This window comes from Hipposideros armiger, unplaced genomic scaffold (assembly GCF_001890085.2).
Source record: "Hipposideros armiger isolate ML-2016 unplaced genomic scaffold, ASM189008v1 scaffold_224, whole genome shotgun sequence".
Taxonomy (NCBI): Eukaryota; Metazoa; Chordata; class Mammalia; order Chiroptera; family Hipposideridae; genus Hipposideros; species Hipposideros armiger.
Window position 1 is genome coordinate 2372503 of NW_017731574.1, and position 17320 is coordinate 2389822.

At 56.9% G+C, this 17320-nt stretch overlaps 1 protein-coding gene across 6 annotated transcripts in view; it reads left to right on the top strand.

Moving 5' to 3' along the window:
* The window catches only part of PIEZO1 (piezo type mechanosensitive ion channel component 1 (Er blood group)), a 67048-nt gene that overhangs the window by 16461 nt on the left and 33267 nt on the right, over positions 1-17320 (top strand). For all 6 annotated transcript variants that reach the window (XM_019654502.1, XM_019654497.1, XM_019654499.1 and 3 more), the window contains exon 2: positions 16019-16114. In XM_019654502.1, the coding sequence (XP_019510047.1) occupies positions 16019-16114 (96 nt within the window). The remainder of the gene's footprint in view (positions 1-16018; positions 16115-17320) is intronic.

Here is a 17320-nt window from a genome sequence, read left to right on the forward strand (position 1 = left end):
AGGGAGCCCTCCCCCCTCTTGGGGCCCGTACATCATGGCCTCTTGGGACCCCCCGAGGATATGTGCTGCTTGCTCTGCTGTTGGGAATTAGATTAGTTTTCCATAAAAACAGGATGTAGTGGGTGAGACGGCTATGTTAGTCTTTTTTTTCTCACTCCTCTTTTTCCAGGAACTGAATGTATAGCTTTAGCCAGGACTGCCCTGTCCCCACCCGCTGCCTCCCCCAGGGTGCAGGAAATGTCCCTCTCTGCTCTTAAGTGGCTGTTTAATCGACCCCTCTCATCTGGGGAGCTTATTTCAACACCAGCAGCCAGTATGCCAATGGTGGTGTGGCCTGAGAGCCAGGCAGGGTGTGGGAGGAGGGGCGGCAGGCCCCACCAGGCAGCACGGAGATGGCCACTGTGCCACCAGCCACTAGCCACCAGCCTTGCCGGAGGAGGGCACACTGTGCTGGCCCCCTCTGGAAGTCTGCGATGCTGGACTGAACCTTGGGTGATGGCCTGTGGGAGCTAGCAGGCACGTTGGCGCCTCCTCCCAGAATAACACCCCATGACAACAGAACTTCAGGGGTTTGTGGGTCCCACTTTGTATGCCTCGGATTGGGGAGGGGTATTGAATTAAGGAGGTGGTGGAGAGCTTCACAGGGATGAGGGACATGCCTGGCCCGTGCACGTAGGGATGGGGGTTTGCTTGTGTGAGCTTCGTGGCCGCTTAGGAAAGAGTTCAGATGTCCAGGAGCTGTGGCATGTGGGCATGCCTGGGAAGGCTGGGCCTTGGGGGCGTGTCAGCGAGTGTTGGTTTTGTCCTGCCCGTTGCCAGGAGCTAGAGTCCCCTGACTCCCCTCGTTGCTCTGAGTCCTGTGAGGGGGGCTGCAGGCAAGGGGCTGCCCCCCAGTTAAAGACCTGGCTCAGAGGAAGCGGACCCAGCCTGGCTCTGTCACTCCCTGGCTGTGTGGTCTTGGCTTGTGACTTGTGAAGACCTTTCCTTCCCAAGCACAGCCCCTTCCTCCTGAGCAGACAGCACTGTGGCCTCCCGCCACTGTGGGCTCCTCCTCTACGCGCAGGGTGGGGGGATGGGGTGGGAGACAGCGCTTGGCCTAGGCTGAGAGCTGATGACATCACACTTTGGGGGATCTGAGATGAGGGGAGGGGAAGCGTGGTTTCTGGCAAAGCCATATTCCCCCTCAGCCATGTCTCAGAAGGCTGGGGCTTCACGGTTCTGGAGGTTTCAAAGCTGATTTAAGAGACGAGAAAGCCCCATGGCCTGGTTATGCGGAAGGCCAGGGCCTGCCCCTCTTCACCTTTGCTGTGAGCTGCCCAGACCTCTGCCCCCGTCGGCAGGACTGCGTTGGGCAGCCGGCCAGGGCCTCTGCGTTCTGGTCTCCCAGGAATTGGGAGTGGCCAAGATGGACTTACAGGCGAGGTTGGCACCTCCATGGTGGCATGGGTCCTGGCCCAGGAAGGCCAGCGAGCTTTGAGGCCCTAAAGAGTCCACAGCCACAGGCTGGGAATGCCCCTTGTAAATGACCCCGGATGGAATTCCAGAGCTCAGAAGTGGCTCTGCCCTGGAAGGATATACTGAAATTCATGAGTGGTTTTTTTTTTGTTGTTTTTTTTTCTAGAGGAAGGAGAGGAATTGTGGGGAGATGAGCAAAGGGCACTTGAGCATAATCAGTCAAGTTTCATTCTGTAAAATATACATTGGCCGGAGGATTGTGTCAGAGACAAACAGCCAGTAGCAGGAGGAGTGGGACTGGATGTTTAATACTTTCTGTGCTTCTCTGCATCTAAATATCTTTTGAAAAGGAAAGTGAATTGTTATGTGAGCTGGTCAAAGACCTTTCATAAAAAGGAGAAACTGAGGCCTACTTCTGGCCTGCTGGCGCCCAGGGTTCAGCCTGGGGAGGCCACCAGCCATCTTGCTAGGCACATGCTAGTCATCCCCTTGGATACTCAGTACAGTGTGGTCCTGGCCCGTTCCAGGGGCTGGTTTCCTGGGGGTGGGGCCAGGCCGGTTGTTATGAGCGGACTGTGTTGATTTTTCCCTTGGTCACTTCATGAGCTTGTTGAATTTCCAGAGAACATGTGGGGCCCCCGGCACCCTGTCCGCCCCGCAGCCACACAGCTGTCGAAAGCAGCCACCTGGGCCTGAACCTCAGAGACAGGTAGGCCAGTCTTGCGTTCACAGTGCAGAACCTCAAAACCAGCTGAATCAAGTCATGGTTTCCCAGAGAAACAGAACCAAATGGATACAGATAGATTTGACATATTACGGTATATATACACCCATGTACACTTATACATGTGTGTGTACATAGATACGCACAAGACAAAGAGGAGATTTATTTTAAGAAATTGGCAAGTCTGAAATTTGCAGGGCAGCCTAGCAGGCTGGAAATTCAGGCGCGAGTTGATGTTGCAATCTTGAGACCAAATTCCGCAGGGCAGCGCCTGGAGAATTCCTTTTTCCTCAGGGGGCCTCTGTCTTTGTTCTGAAGGCTTTCATCCGATTGGCTGTGACTCACTGCGAGAGGGTCATCTGCTTTACTCAGAGTTGACTGAGTCAAAAGTTAATCCCAAAGAAAACATACCTTCACTGCAAACGACTGGTGTTTGACTAAACTGGGTGCCCAAGCTGACAGGTATAATGAACCACCGCACCCACCCCGTGGCTCTGGCTCTGCTGCTCCCCCGTTACAACCTGCAACTCTTAAGAAAACAAACCGTGAGCTGATTGGCACGTGATGTCTCTGGCCACGCCTTCAAGCTTTCAGCCAAGTTTCCTGACCCGGTGCCTTCATCCAGAATGGAGATAGCTATCAGGTTCTCCAAGGACACCAGGTGTCACCTGCCATCTCGTCCTCACACTGGTTCTGCAAGGTTCTCACTTGCTTACACATTTGTAGGGGGCCTCCTGGGGACAGGTGCTATGCTGGGGTGAGCCTCCGCTGGAGTGGGTCTCTGCTGGGGAACAACTGGTCAAGAGAGCAAATTTTACCAAAGGGCCGACAGTCTGAGTCCCCTGCTGAAATATGCAGAGATGATGATAGCCCCCTTCCGAACACCCAGACAGCTCCCTCATCCCTGGGAAGGTCAAGGTTCTGAAGGGGACTGCAGTCCTCCTCCCCCACCTGGCTAGGTGGGTCCCAGGAGCCAGTGACCCCGCCCCCACCTGCCAGCAAGAAGTGGCCAGGTGGCATTCCTCCCTAGATGTCTGTAAGGGCCATGGAGAGCAAGGACAACCTGTGTGTGTGACCAGGCTCTGAGGCCATTTGCACAAGCCAGACTGGACAGGCCCGAGGACTTGGGGTGCTAGGGGCCTGCTGAGTCACAGGGCAGGCCTGAGTCAGTGCCCCAACCTCATGTCCTGTGCTCAGAGCTGAAGAGGATATGGGGGCCCCAGCTCTCCCTGGGGTGGACCCCCCAATTTGGGAAGGGGTAGCCTCTGGAAGGGATAAGCAGCCCAGAAGCTCTTTGGAAGCCCCTGTGGCCTCTGGGCCCAGCTGCTGTACTCCATTCCTAAAGTGCCACGTCTCCACTTGGGGAGGCAGGACTTACAAGAAAGCAGCAGACAGGAAGCCAGAAGGACAGGTGTCCCCCACCATGCAACCAGAACAGAAGGTCTTTGTCCTTCAAGGGGAGGGCCAGGTCACACTGTCGGGCTAGACCCCTGTCAAAAGATAGGTTGTGGCAAGTATTGGGTTGTCGGAAAAGTCATGACGTATTTTTGCAACAAAAAAACACAGAAAAAAATACATCATGACTTTTCCGACAACCTGATCGATTGTGATTAATATGCATGTTGCTTGTTCCTTCTGAGTTGGAAGAACTGTGCACCCGTGTCCTTAGTTCCTGAGTGCAGGTCCTCAGTCTGCAGGGCGCATCGGCATTCCATGGAGGGTGTGTGTGTGGGGGGCGTGTTACAACACTGCAGGGCCCACCTCTGAAGGCCTGGCACGCCTGAGAACCTGCACTGCCACCAAATTCCCAGGCGATGCTAATGGTGCGGCCTGGGATCCCCACTTGGAGGACCACAGCTCTATGGAGTGGGTTATGCTAAATTTTGTCACAGTGAAAGAACTTGATGGGGAAACCTTGTGGCCTGATGGCTGAAGGGGACTTGGGGAAGGTCCCGTCTCCTGTGATGGAGACCCAGGCATTATGTGTGGCCCATGTGTGTGTCACAGCAAGTCTCGCCTCAATGCCCTCCCTCTGTCCTCCTCCAACTCCCCTGATAGCTTCCAGCACATCTCCGCCCTAGGGCCTTTGTGCTGATGTCCCTCTGTGGGCTCCCCAGCTGGGGCCCCATCTCTTCATGTTACTGGGTTTATGACCGACCACACCTGACGCACAATGGGCTGGTGCATGTGTGTTTGTTAGTTAGGGGCTTGCAACCGATGTGTACCCGTGTCCTAACTCACAGCTTGCGCTCCCCTGCCATGTGTCCCAGCTCTCTGCACTGGCTGTGGGTAATCTCGTAGAAGCTCTGTGTGATCGTCTCTCGTCCCCTGTCCTACGTGTAGAGGAGCGAGGTGGCTGCCCTCGCCCCGGAGCCTGAGCAGCTCTGGGTAGGGCTGTTGAGGGCAGTCAGTACTGGGTGGGTTCTGTCTCTGTGAGAGGATTTGGGTGGCCCAAGTTCAAGGACAAGGTGCGTGGCTTGGATGAGAGGCCTGTGTCCTAGTTCAGAAGAGTCCCCCGTGCAGTGTGGCCTCATATCATTCCTATCATTTCAGGTGCCGTTGATGGGGCCACGTCTGTAGGAACCCAATCATCAATTAGCCTGGAATCCAGGGGTAGGGGTGGCTGTGGGAGTGGCTCCAGGTCATAGAGCGTCTTTGTTTACCCAGAGCTTCACGCCGATTTCTTTCTGTGCTCGTCAGCGTGGTCCCAGAGGCCTCTGGACTCATGGGGTCAGGCAGATAGTGTGAGGGGACTGTCCAGACCCACCTCCTCCGCACGCTCTAGAAACCAAGGAAGTGGCTGTGCCCTCTTCAGTTTTACAGCATGCCCCTCCCCTCATAGTCACCCTCGCTCTCAAGAGAGCCTCTACTAGCTCCATCATGGGCACATTCCCCACGTGTCTATCTCTAAGAGCCTCACAGTCACCTGGGGAGGGCAGGGCCAGAACTGCTGTCCCATTTTCTAGATGAGAGACGGAGGGTCATGGAGAAGAAGCAGCCACTTGCCTGTGGTCTGCGGCCACCTCAGGGCCAGCAGCCTCAGGCCTTTCCCGGCCTTCTGGCCTCATGCACGGAGGAGCTGCTTGCATGCCCACCCGCCCCGGCCACCAGCAAGGCCCTGCCTGCGCAAGGGGCTGCTCCCTGCAGTGTCCTCATCCCAGGCGAGCATGTTAGTCACCAGCTCACCAGCTGGACACCAGGCAGATCTGAATCATAACCTGGAACTGCAGGCCTCACCTGGTCCAACTCCTGAGCTGCTCTCCTATCACCATGGCTGTTTCTGGCTGTGCCCCCTCTGGACAGGCATCCTCTGTCACAAGACCAACGTGGACGCTCTGGCAAATGGTACACCCAGAGCCCTTTGCTGGTACAGAGCTCACGGTCAGGCCTGGCAGCGCTCATATGGGTGCAATGAGGACCCTGTATGGCCTGGTGAAAGTCACCACGGGGCAGGAGCTGCCCTGCATTGTCTGGGGTACAATTCAGCTGGGAGCCCCTTTCCTTGAAGCTGGGGGGGAGGGGGTGCTGCCTGTCCCTGGGGAGTCTTGGTGGCAGCGGTCTGGGAGTGACCTGAGGATCATCAGGCTGGAGCCCTGCATGAGGCTGACCCACTTGGAAAGGCGGAGCACCCCATCATCCCACCTCCCCTGTGACAGGAGGGCTCCTTGTGCTGGCCTTAGGGACCCCATGACGTAGGCTGACTGTCACCCACTCACTGTGGTTCTTTGTGCAGGCCCCAGCTGTGACCCCTTTCTGGGGGGGGAAGAGGGAGTTGCCAAACCACAGCCCATGCAGAGGCCCCAAGTCCATAAACTGCTCCCTTCCTGGAGCCCTGCCCTCCCCGCTGTTTACCTGTGTCAGCTGCAGAGATGTCCAGGCAGATAAGAGCCTGGTCTCCTCCCGCCCTGGCAGTCAGGGGTCTCCACCCTGCAGAACGCGGGCCCCACCCCTGCCCTGGAATCCGGCTGTGGCAGGGTAGTTAGTGCTGACCCCCTTCAGGGGATGTGAGCGCATAGCAAACATGTGCTCTTCTACAATGGGCTGCAGTCATGATCACCCCTGTTTTCTGGGGACATTAGCTGTGGGGAGAGTCCTAGGAGAGGAGGGCAGGTCTGACCCTAGGGGAATATTTCGCTGGCAGCAAAGCGGATGCTCCCAGCGGTGCTGGGGCTGGCGGTGGGGGGTGAGGGGTGTCTTCACTGATGGCTGAGCACTGCGAGGGGGAGGGGGGCGGTATGAGCAGGCTTGAGGAGTACAAAGTGCGCCTCCTTGCTCACCTGTGCGGAGAGTGCCCACCTGCCCGGAGAGCGCCCACCTGCCCGCTGTGGGGTAATGGGAGGCAACTCCACTTGTGGACACTTTTGGGTTGGGAGGCCTGTAAACGGTCATCAAGGCCAGGCCACCTGTGCCCCCAAGGAGCGGCTCTCAGTATGTGTCACCCTGGCCTAGACTCCCTCAGGTGAGGTAGCGCTGGTTGAGAGCTGGGGCTCAGGTGTTCAGATCCCCCCTGCTCTACCTGCTGTTACCTCAGGGAGCTGTCTCACAGGCTCAGTCTGTTCGTCTGTGAAATGGGCATAGTGGTATCAGCCTGGCTCACGTGGGAGTCTCGTGGGTGATGCTTGTGGTGGCGTTGCTGGTGGGCTTGGGACCCCCCAAGACTTGGTTCAGTCCTCCTCCCCACTTTTTGGGCTATCACAGGCATAGCACCTAGCCTCTGGGCCTGTTGGCCACTGTCCTGCATAGTGTAGGCCTCTTGATGTCTGCCGGGCCCCTGGATACCCTGTGGGCCACCCATGCTCCCTGGGCAGGTGGCCATCCTCGCCTACCACCGTCCCTTTGTCCCCTGCACTGTCACCTGTCTGCAGCTGCCCACCCCCAACCCCTTAAACAGGTGGTTTATCAACAGCCTGGGGCTGAGTGGGGCTGGGAGGTGGCATGCTGCTGGTGTTCTCCAAACCTGTGGGGATTGAACAGGACTGTGGTTGGCACCTGTGGCTGCCTTGTCCCCCTTGTGGGGTTTCTCTGTGTCCACAACAGCCACCACGCCCCCCCTAGGCCCTAGGCACTCCCCATGGCTTCACGGAGCAGGTGCGGGGAGGGGGCCTGGTCGTCCTCAACCTGCCCTACACGGCTCAGGTGAACCATAAAACCAGTGTCCTGGCTGCCATGCTAATTAACCCAGACACCGTGCTCATTAAACCTGTGCCACAGCACCCAGGGTTCGTGGCTGGGCTCCAAGTAAGTAACACAATGTCCCTTGGCTGCCGAGGGCCCCTCCCTCTGCCCAGGCCTCCCCTTTGCCCATGTTGCCTCTTTGACCCTCATTTTCTGTTGACTTTAGGCAGACAGACCCGCTTTCCTACCACAGGCCTCCGTCTTCTCCTGTGAGACGAAAGGGGTTCCTGTGAAGGTCTGAGCTTTTAGAGCTTTGTAAACTGAAGTGCTATCGAAACCATTCCTCTCAGTGCCTGCATCTGTGCTATACTCTAAAGAGGGGTGTGCATTAGATGCTTCCCTTGTTTCTCTCAACTTCCGTTATTCTTTGGAGCTGGGCCCAGAGGTGGGAATGCCACACAGGGTCACACCCTAGCGACTGTCCAAGGTGCTGTAGGAGCGAAGCCTCTGAGAATGCTAGTGTGTGGCCAGGGCCAGAGTTGCCAAGGAGACAGAGAGGCCCTGGCCCCTCATGAGGGTGGGCTTCCAGGGTGGTGGGTGCTGCAGGTGGGACAGGGTCTTGGGTGGGCATGTGCTGCAAAATGTGTCATGGAGGGTAATGAGCAGGAGGCGGGTGATTGGAGGGGCAGATGGCTGAGGTGCCAGGTGTTTCAGGAAGACTAACAGGCTTTGCTGGGGCTATGGGCATGGCAGGTGAGGGGGGGTCTGGGCCAGCCAGGCCCCCTTCGCTCCTCTTCTCACCCTGTGAGCTTTTCAAGGGTTCCTGTGTGCCTGGAGATCAGAGGTGCCAGGTCACACTGCCCATGCTGACCCTGACCATAGTTCTCATCCCAAAGGGTAGGGGATGCCCGGCTGCCTAGGCCAACCTCGCCAGCTTTCCTCTTCCAGAAAGGTGGGCTTGATCTAAGCCCTGGGTCGCGTCTGGGCCTGAGTCTGGGTTCAGTTTTTGCCCCCTGCCTTGGGGGGGGGCGTGGCAGGTGTGACCACCTGAGTTCTGTGGGAGCCACTGTGGGAGTGTAAGACCTAGTTACCTGGGCAGCTCCAGTGGAGGGTTGGGGGACAGCCAGTCACTGCTGGACACCCCCTCTGCCATATCTCCCTTCCCTCTTCCTCCTATCCTTGCTCCGCCTGCCTGCTGGCAGAAGCTAGCAGAGAAGTGTTTATGGGTTTCTCCAAGCCAAATAAGGCAGAACACTCAGGAGTGCAGCAGGCTGGGGGAGGCGTTGGGGCTGGGACAAGGACCCCCACCCCCTGAAGCTGCCTGACCTGGCAGCTGTCATCTGGGGACCCTGGGTCTCTTGTCCCTGGGCTGGCCTCTGAGGAGGTTTGCCCGGCTGGTAGCAGAAGGCAGGCCCACAAGGTGTCTGCCTGGTTGGGAGACCCCGGGTCCAGTTCTGCTGCTGCCGTGGCCCTCTGGGGACTCAAATGACGCATGTCCTTCCCAGCCTCCAGCCCCTTCTGTGAAAGGAGAGCCTGGGATGTGCGACCCAACCCCTCTCTGTGGCGTATTTCCTCCTCCTTTTTTCCTCCTGATCAGCCCGCTTAGTAATGACTCTAGTAACACATGAGAATGCTCTCCTTGTAAAAATGGGAACCTAACACATAGGGCCAAGGACCCTCCTGCACAGGTGAACATTGACGTCAGCTTGGTGTTGATCTTTCTGGGCCTTTTTATATATCTATGTACACAAATCCTATTTGCGTTTTAATTTTAGTCTTACACAAGAGGAACCATAGTGTGCATACATGGCTGACCGTAGCTTGTGGTGTCCAACAGTGCCTTAGAGATTGGTCCATCTTAGTTCTCTCCTACTATGTGTCAGGCACTGTTTCAACTGCAGCCTCTGATGGGCGATAGTTATGATCCCTCCCACTTAACAGCTGAGGGAACGGAGGCACAGAGAGGCCCCTGTGTCCTGCAGAGCTGGGTGGAACCACCAGATTGCAGACTCCAGCCCTATTTTACAGATGGGGGACAGAGGCTCAGAGGAGAACGGTGACAAGTATCCTGGCTCCTGGCAAGGGCTCTGTGCCACTGAGCCACATTCTTCCAGGACTTCCTCCTGACTACTTAGCCCTTGGCCATCAGCCCTTTTCTCTTCGGCCCAGGCCCTTGGGGCCTCACCCCAGCAAGAGCACAGTGGGAAGAGGAAGAAGTAGCTGTGTGACAGGCAGCTGTCCCTGGATCTGGGCCCCACCCCCTCCATCTGCCCCTCTTGACTCCATTTCCTCCAGGTACCAAGGCTCTGGCTCCCGGATGGGAGGGTGGGCAGCTCTGCCTCAGCCCTGGCTTCCTATGTTGGTCCTGCTGCCCACCAGCTACCCCTTCAGACCTGCTAGTCCTGGACCAACCCTTCCTGCCTGTTTGTCTGCAGTCTGTCCTGTGGGCCAGTTTGGCAGCCCCTGCACACTGGCCTAAGGGTGACCGTCATTCCCCTGCCCTCTGGCCACCTAGACCCATACCATTTCCGGGGGGAGGCGGTATCAGCCCCAGTCCCTGGGACTCCCTCAGTTTTCTCACCTGCAAAGTAGAGGTAATGATATGCCCCTTTCAGGTACACAGGGATAGTGATGGTAATGGTCCTAGTGTGTCCACCACCTGCCCAGGCCTCACCGCCTCTCCCTGGGATACTGGCAATTTTAGCCATCTCTCCTAGGGCTACTGTTCTACCCTGTGGGTCGCAGGGCGTGTTGTGCTCAGGCTGCTGGGTCTGTTTCTTGGAACCTCCCTGCAAATGGTGCTACAACTACTCGCCTCGGAGGGCTGCTGTGAAGACCCTGTGAGCAGCCGTGTGTGAGGTGCCTGCCCATCACTATCACAGCCCTCTGTGCTGCGTGGTCTGCCCCACTTTGTAGATGGGGTAACCAAGGCTCTGCGCAGGCAGCCCTTGCTGGAGTTCCCTCAGGAAGGAGGGGGCAGGGACGAGCCAAGCGATTCCAGGGCCTGGCGTTCTCCTCTCTGCTGAGGCCTAGGCTGGCTGCTGGAGGATGTGTCCCAGGAGCTGCGCGTGACTTGGGGTCTTGGTCTTGGGTGTCTAGTGCACATGACCTGGAGTCTTGGTCTCGGGTGTCTGATGTTCCCTCGGCAGGCCCCCCGTCTCCCTGCAACTGTGGCTGTGGTGTCCAGCCCTCTGCATGGAATGTCGCAGCTGAATGGTCCCGGATGTGTGTGCCTTCCCTTCCTGACCTGGCAGCAGCTGAGACCAGGGGCCATCTGTCCTGTTTCCGGGCCTCAGTTTCCTCATCTACAGGACAAAGATCTGATGCACTGAGTGAGGGTCTGGGAGGGGTTAAGCTTGTGCTGGTCGGGGATGAGGGAGCTCTTTCCTGCCCAGCTTGGCTTTCTTGCCCCCACCCCCATCCTATTGTTCCTGGCTCAGGAAAAGGCATATTTCTCCCATGAGGTCACCATCCTGGCCACTGGCAGCTCCTGATGGGGAGGTGGGAGTTGCCCGGGCAGGGCAGCCCTGTTCCCCTTTCTCTGATGGTTTTGGTTCCTACACCCTCCCCAGCTGAGTTCTTCCTTCTCTGCTGGAGCCTGGGGCTGACCAAAACCTCCTTCTGCCTTCCCTGAGTCAGCCAGGCTTCAAGGCCAAAAGCAATGCCACCCCGTCCAAACACTCTGCTCTGATGCCCTGGGCCTCCTCAGCATGCGTAGTCAACAGTGGCCCTTAGACCAGCAGCCCTGATGGACAGACTCGGAGTGTTCCGGAAGCCCTGGATGTGGAGCCAGGAGTCTGGATCTAAAGGCCTGACTATACCACCTATTACTGAAGCCCTCCCCTCCGAGAACCTCTGTTTCCTCATCTGAACAATAGGGGAATGCGAGAGTTGGCCCAGGTTCCGCTGTTGAGGCCAGTTTGCCTCTCCTCCTGTGCTAGCCCAAGGTCACTCTTGCTCTGCTGGCTGGCCTCTCACCCTGTCCCCAGTTCTTGATGACAAGAGGCGTCGACAGGGTGGGAACATAACCCAGCCCCCCTATTCTTAGCCTGACCCCTGGGCTGCCCTGCTGGGCCTCGGAGCCAGTGGCCTGTGTTTCCCAGCTCACATCCCCTGGACCGGCATCCAGAGTTGTCCAAGCGCCACCTGCCTGCCCGGTGCCCGCTTGCTGGCAGCACTGATGGCAGAAGCTAGAGTCAGGGAGACCAGCCAGGGCTGGGCGAGCTGGCAGGCGCTGATGGGGCAGGAAGGCTCGGGCAGGCTGCGCTCCAAGACATCCTGGGACCCTTAGGTGAGCTAGATGCTCAGCTTCCTCATCTAGGATGGAGACGCTCGCCTCCCAGGGCACTTACTGCCTTTCCATAACTGCCGGATGTGCCCCCTGAGCCTTGACAGTGTCTTCTCTAGGGTCAGCTGTGGTGAACGAATGAATGAATGAATGAATGTCTCTGTGGGTGGGGCATTGTTCTCCACTCCAGAGCAAGCCTTGTGCTGGGCTGTGGCTCACATGGACCCTTCCGGGGTGGGGGCAGCAGCCCATGCATGCGGTCTGTTCCAAAGTGCGTCCCACATGCTCTGCTCTGACCCTGCTCCCTCTCTCTGACTCTTCATCTCCCATTTTCTGCTTTTGGCCAACAGAGCTTCTCTGAGACTCTTTTCCTCCTGCTCAGCCTGGGGGTGGGGAGAGGATGGGGGAGGCCTGGTCCTCTGCTCACCTCATGGCTCCACTGGCGGCAGCAGACTGGCTCGGGCCAGCCCCTGCCTCTCAGGCTCTGGTTTCTGAAATCCTTCACTGATTTCAGGGACTGTTTATTTGTTTTTTTGGCAAAATACATATAACATAAAATTTACCATCTTAACCATTTTTAAGTGTACGGTTCAGTGGCATTAAGTACGTTTCTCGATATTGTACAGTTGTCACAACCATCTATTCGCAGGACTTTTCTTATCATCCTAAACTCAAACTCTGCATCCATTAAACAGTAACTCTGCATTCCCCCTGTCCCAGCCTTGGGGTCTCTTACAGAGCCAGGCTGCAGACACTGTAGGACACTGTGTGGAGGCGAGAACCGTCCTTCCTTGGAAACTGTGCCTCTGCCTCCAGGACCTTCCCTGGTGCCTACTTCACGTTAGATGACCTGTCATGGGCTTTTGAATCCCATCTCTGGTGCATATATCCTTGTTCAGTGTCTGGCGCCTCTGGCAGATCAGAACATAAGTGCCTGAGGACAGGGACCTGCAGAATAGGTCTTCTGAAGAAACTTACTCCAATGATAGGTGGATGGGTGGATGGGTGGATGGATAGATAGATGGATGGATGGATACATACATATATTGATAGGTGGATGGGTAGGTGGGTGAATGAAAGATTGGATGGGTGGGTTGATGGATGGATGGATGGATAGATGGATGGATGGATGGAGGGGTGGGTGGGTGGATGGATGGATGGATGAATGAATGAATGGATGGATGGACAGACAACAGATGGATAGGTAGGTGGGTGGGTGGGTGGATGGATGGATGGATGGATGGGTAGATGGATGGAGGGTAGGTGGGTGGGTAGATGGATGGATGGACAGACAGATGACTGGCTGACTTGGTATCACCTGGCTGGAGAAGCTCTCACCAGGCTGCTATAAAAGGGGAGGGTGCCACCTTTCTGGGGATAGGGCTGGGCTGGCACTGTGGTGGGGAGAGAGGCAGAGCCCAGCGGCCTGAAAAGTGCAGTTCTGGAAAACAAAAAGGAACTGTAGAAGGCTTCTTTGCCATAAGTGCATTTCCCTTCTGCCTGTTGGGCCAGATCAGATTGATTTTTTTTTTAATTAAAATGTATGATTGTTGAAAAACTTTAGATTTAGAGTTGAGCTGATCGCTATAGCTGGTGTGTATAATGGAAGGAGGAGGCATCTTAGCTTTAGGGACAGCTCCCTGGGGAGTGGGAGCATGCTACAATGTCCAGAAAGGAAGGCGGGTGACCCGGAGCTGGGGATCACAGCACCAACCATGTGGTTCTTTGGGGTGCCCATTGCCACTGAGGTGCTAGAAGGGACTTAGTCAAGGGGTCGGTGGAAAGGGACACTCAGCACCTCACATCTGTGATTTGGATTAACTCTCCTGATGACCCTTCGGGCAGGTAGTTTTAACCCCTGTACAGATGTGGAAACAGGCCAGGAGGGCCAGCTGACCACAGGGGCTACAAGATGGAGATGAGAGTTGGCCTCGCTGTGTGGGCGGCAGCTGTCTCTCAGCTCAACTGCTCTGTTGAGGCAGTGCTGGCTGCACTTGCCACCATCTCCTCTCACTCCCCCTGAGATGCTTGAGCTCCTGGTTTAGGCGAAAGACTGTCCCAGGGCCTTTGGAGGAGGTGGAGGTAGAGGTGGAGGTGGGAGGGGCATGTGAGCCAGGCTGTGTTCCCTCTAGAAGACATCCTGGGGTCCTGAATCCTGGCAAGGATGGGGGGCACGCAGAGGTGTGGACAGCCCCTGTACCCCACTGCTCCACCGGTGACCATGGGCTTGGGCATGGGAAGGGGGGGTAAAGTGTCAGGGGGGGCTGCTGGGGTCTCAGTGGTCTGAGTTCTGTGTGGAGGAGTTCCTCTTTTGCCCTGGCCTCTGGGGTGGGACCACTGATGGAGTCCAGCTATGGCCAGTTTCAACTGCAGGGGCCCCAAGGACCAAACCTTCTTTCTAGCACACAAGGGGATGCCATCATTACTAGCTATGGACTGGCAGCAAATCGTGCTGCCTCTGCAACAGCAGTTGCCCTCAGCGTGGTTCAGATGCCTTTGTCTCTGGAAGACCCTGGGAAGGTCATGGTGAGCAGGACAGCTAGAGGCCATGAGGCAGGCAGGGGCCGGGGTCATGCCCCCAGAGGCATCCCTGTACTTGGATGGCATGGGTGGGGTGCAAAAGTGTCTCCCAGACAAGTGCTGCCTGTTGGTGTCCTCCCCAGAGGCCTGTTACTCTGGCCCATTCTGTTCCCAGAGGAGATGACCTGGACGTGGCTTATTTTTAACACATCCCACCTGGCCCTGTCGCCTCTCCCAGAAGACATGGTCTGTGTAGCCATGTTCACAGCCAACCTCTAGTCAGTCTCAGCCCTGGCTGTCTAGACAGCTCCTAGGGATAGGTCTGTATCATGACCAGGTTCATGGCTTGTACTTGGGGGTCTGAGGGGCAGAGAGTGGAAGTGGGACAACAGGCTCCCCTCTCAGCAGACAACTTCTGGAGATGGCTTTTTTTTTTCTTTTTTAAGATTTTTACTGGGGAGTTGAGGAGGGGAACAGTGTTGGGGAATTGGGAAAAGGAAACATTGTGTTTTTCCAGGACCCATAAGCTCCAAGTCAAGTTGTTGTCCTTCAAGCTTAGTTGTGATGGGCACAAGCTCAGCTCCAAGTCCAGTCGCTGCTTTCAATCTGGTTGCAGGGGGGTGAAGTCCACCATCCCATGAGACTTTGTTGCACACTGAGCCATGCAGCCACCCGTTAGCAGCTTGCGGCTGCTCAGCTCACGGTGCCGTGTACAATCTTAGTTGCAGGGGGCGGGGGGGCTCAGGCCACCATCCCATATGGTGTCGAACCGGCAACCTTGCTGCTAAGAGCACATGCTCTCACCAGCTCAGTGGCAGCTCAGCTCTGATGCAGCTCACTGGCCCATGTGGGAATCAAACTGGCAACCCTGTTGCTCAGAGTTCACACTCTTAACCAATTGAGCCACTCAGCCGGCCCCTGGAGCTGGCTTTTATCCCATGCCTCTCCGTGGGAAGGAGAGGAGTCAGGTCCCCCTGCTCAGTGATAGACATCTGGGTTGTGGGGCTGTGCACAAGAGGGCACAGATTCATGGTGAGCACTGGCGCCTGCTGAGATCTGTGTTGTCTTCCTGTGCCTGGGTGGGCAGGGCTGGGGTCAACCTAGGCCAGCTTGCTAGTGGCTGTGATTGAAAAGCAGAGTGGGCAGAGGTGGCTCCAGCCCTGGGGGCCTCGCCAGTGGCGCCTATGTGCTGCTGGACCCCTGGGGCAGCGTGCAGTGCCCCTTGGACACCCCAGGAAAGGCTAAGTGGGTTCCCAGTTCCTGTGATGAGATCTGCATCAAACCTGCAGCATCTCCACGTTATCTTCTGATAACGCTATTCCTGGGGGACAAGTGAGGTTTCCTGGCCACCCTGCTGCACTTTGTCGAGATAGCGCCAGACAGAGTGAGACTCTGGAAAGTACCCACAGGGTGGAAAGACGTGTTGTTGAGTTAATAAGAGGAAAGGCTGGAACAAGCGGCTGACACAGAGTCAGAGGCAGGAGCCAGGCCAAATGCTCCATGCTGGGCAGTTCCACTCAGTGTGACGTGTGAGGTTCGGGGGAAGGCACAGCCACAGGGGCGGGGCTGCTGCAAAGGTGGCATGTCTGGAGACACAGTGTGACAGTGGATGTGCACCAAATGACAGATGGCATGTTGCATGTTGTCTGGACTAAGTGACAGGTGATGTGTCACGTGTTGAGCACAGTGGCTCCCACATGCAGGGAGGTGGGCAACCTCTCAGGGATGACGAGCACAGCATGGGGGGGGGATGTTAGGGGACAGTGTTCAAGGGATGATGTTTTGGGGGCCATTGTTCTGAGAGGATGATGTTGGGGGTGGTGTTCAGAAGGCAATGTACCACAGGGGCGATGTGGGGGCATGGGATTGGCCATTCCCTGCGTGCAGCCCTGCTAACCATGCGTCTCCCCCTGCAGCCTGCCTGCTCCGCTCCAACGCGCTCTCGCTGGTCTACCTGCTATTCCTGCTGCTGCTGCCCTGGTTTGCAGGCCCCTCCCGACACAGCATCCGAGGTAAGGGCCGGGCAGTGGCTCCTGCCTGGAGGAGGGGAACTCGGGGCTCAGAGCTCTTTGTCCATGTGCACCCAGCCCAGGCACCCAGGGAGAGGGAGGCATTGGGTGCTCCTCAGAAACCCTGGGCAGCAAAGAACTTTCTCTGGGGTTTAACAGTCGTGGGTAAAGGCTGAGCAGTCGCAAGTCTCATTTTTATCATAGACCTCTGCTAATCTCAGAATCTCTTTTCTGACCACGATACAGGAGCGTGCTAACAGAAATGGGGCAGGGGGAGGGGTCGTTGGGTGGATTCCCCTAACCCTGGGGTGACCCCCATCACGGGCTCAGGCCCAGGGCTGTGGGCTGGCCGGTCTTCCTACCAGCTTCCTCTCCCATCCCCTACCCTGTCCCCAGCACCATCTCTGCAGCCTCTCTGCCTGGCAAGGCTCCAGCCAACCCTTAAGTTCAGTCACCACGTTGGCTTTCACTGCCTCCCACCCCATAGAGTCAGGCTCCATCCATGTTTGCTGGCGCTCCGTGGGGCGTCGGTTTATCGCCAACTACCTCGTAGTTTGGGTAGCTGGACACACCATGTCTCCATCTAGGTCCTGAGCTCCTGGAGGGTGGGCGCTGTATCAGTTTTCTGTGTCCACCACACAAACGGATGTAGGAAAGCCCATCAGGGAGGGTCTGGACAGTAGGATCATAGCATAGACCCATCTGAGAGGGGCTGGGAGTGGACAGGCCATTGCCCCGTCTCGGGACCTCATGTAGGAGAGGAATGGGGCAAGTGCAGACACCCTGCTCCTCACCCAGCAGAGCACAGGCAGGTCCCCTGTGGAGGGGGGTGCAGAGCTGCAGCGGATGACATGGGGGCAGATGGAAGGAGGGGGCCCACCCCTTCATTTGGGGGCTCAGCTATGCTCTGTGGGTACTTCAGTGTCTGTTTTTGTCCCAGCTTTTCAGTCAGGGCAAGTGCTCGGAGACCCGCCCCCAAAGGCTGCCCTGTGTCCCTGGGTGGGAAGGGCTCTTACATTTCAGAGGGTGAGGAGAGGCACCCAGGCTTAAAAGAGTGTCCTGGGAAAGCAGGTTGCCAGCAGCATGGGCCCCAGTACCCTTCAGAGATGGGTGAAAAGTCGCCTGGCAGGCAGGCTGAGGGTTTGGCTGAGGCCATGAAGGAAGACGGGCACTGCCCTTGGGAGGTGTTGGCTGCAGTAGACTGGCCAC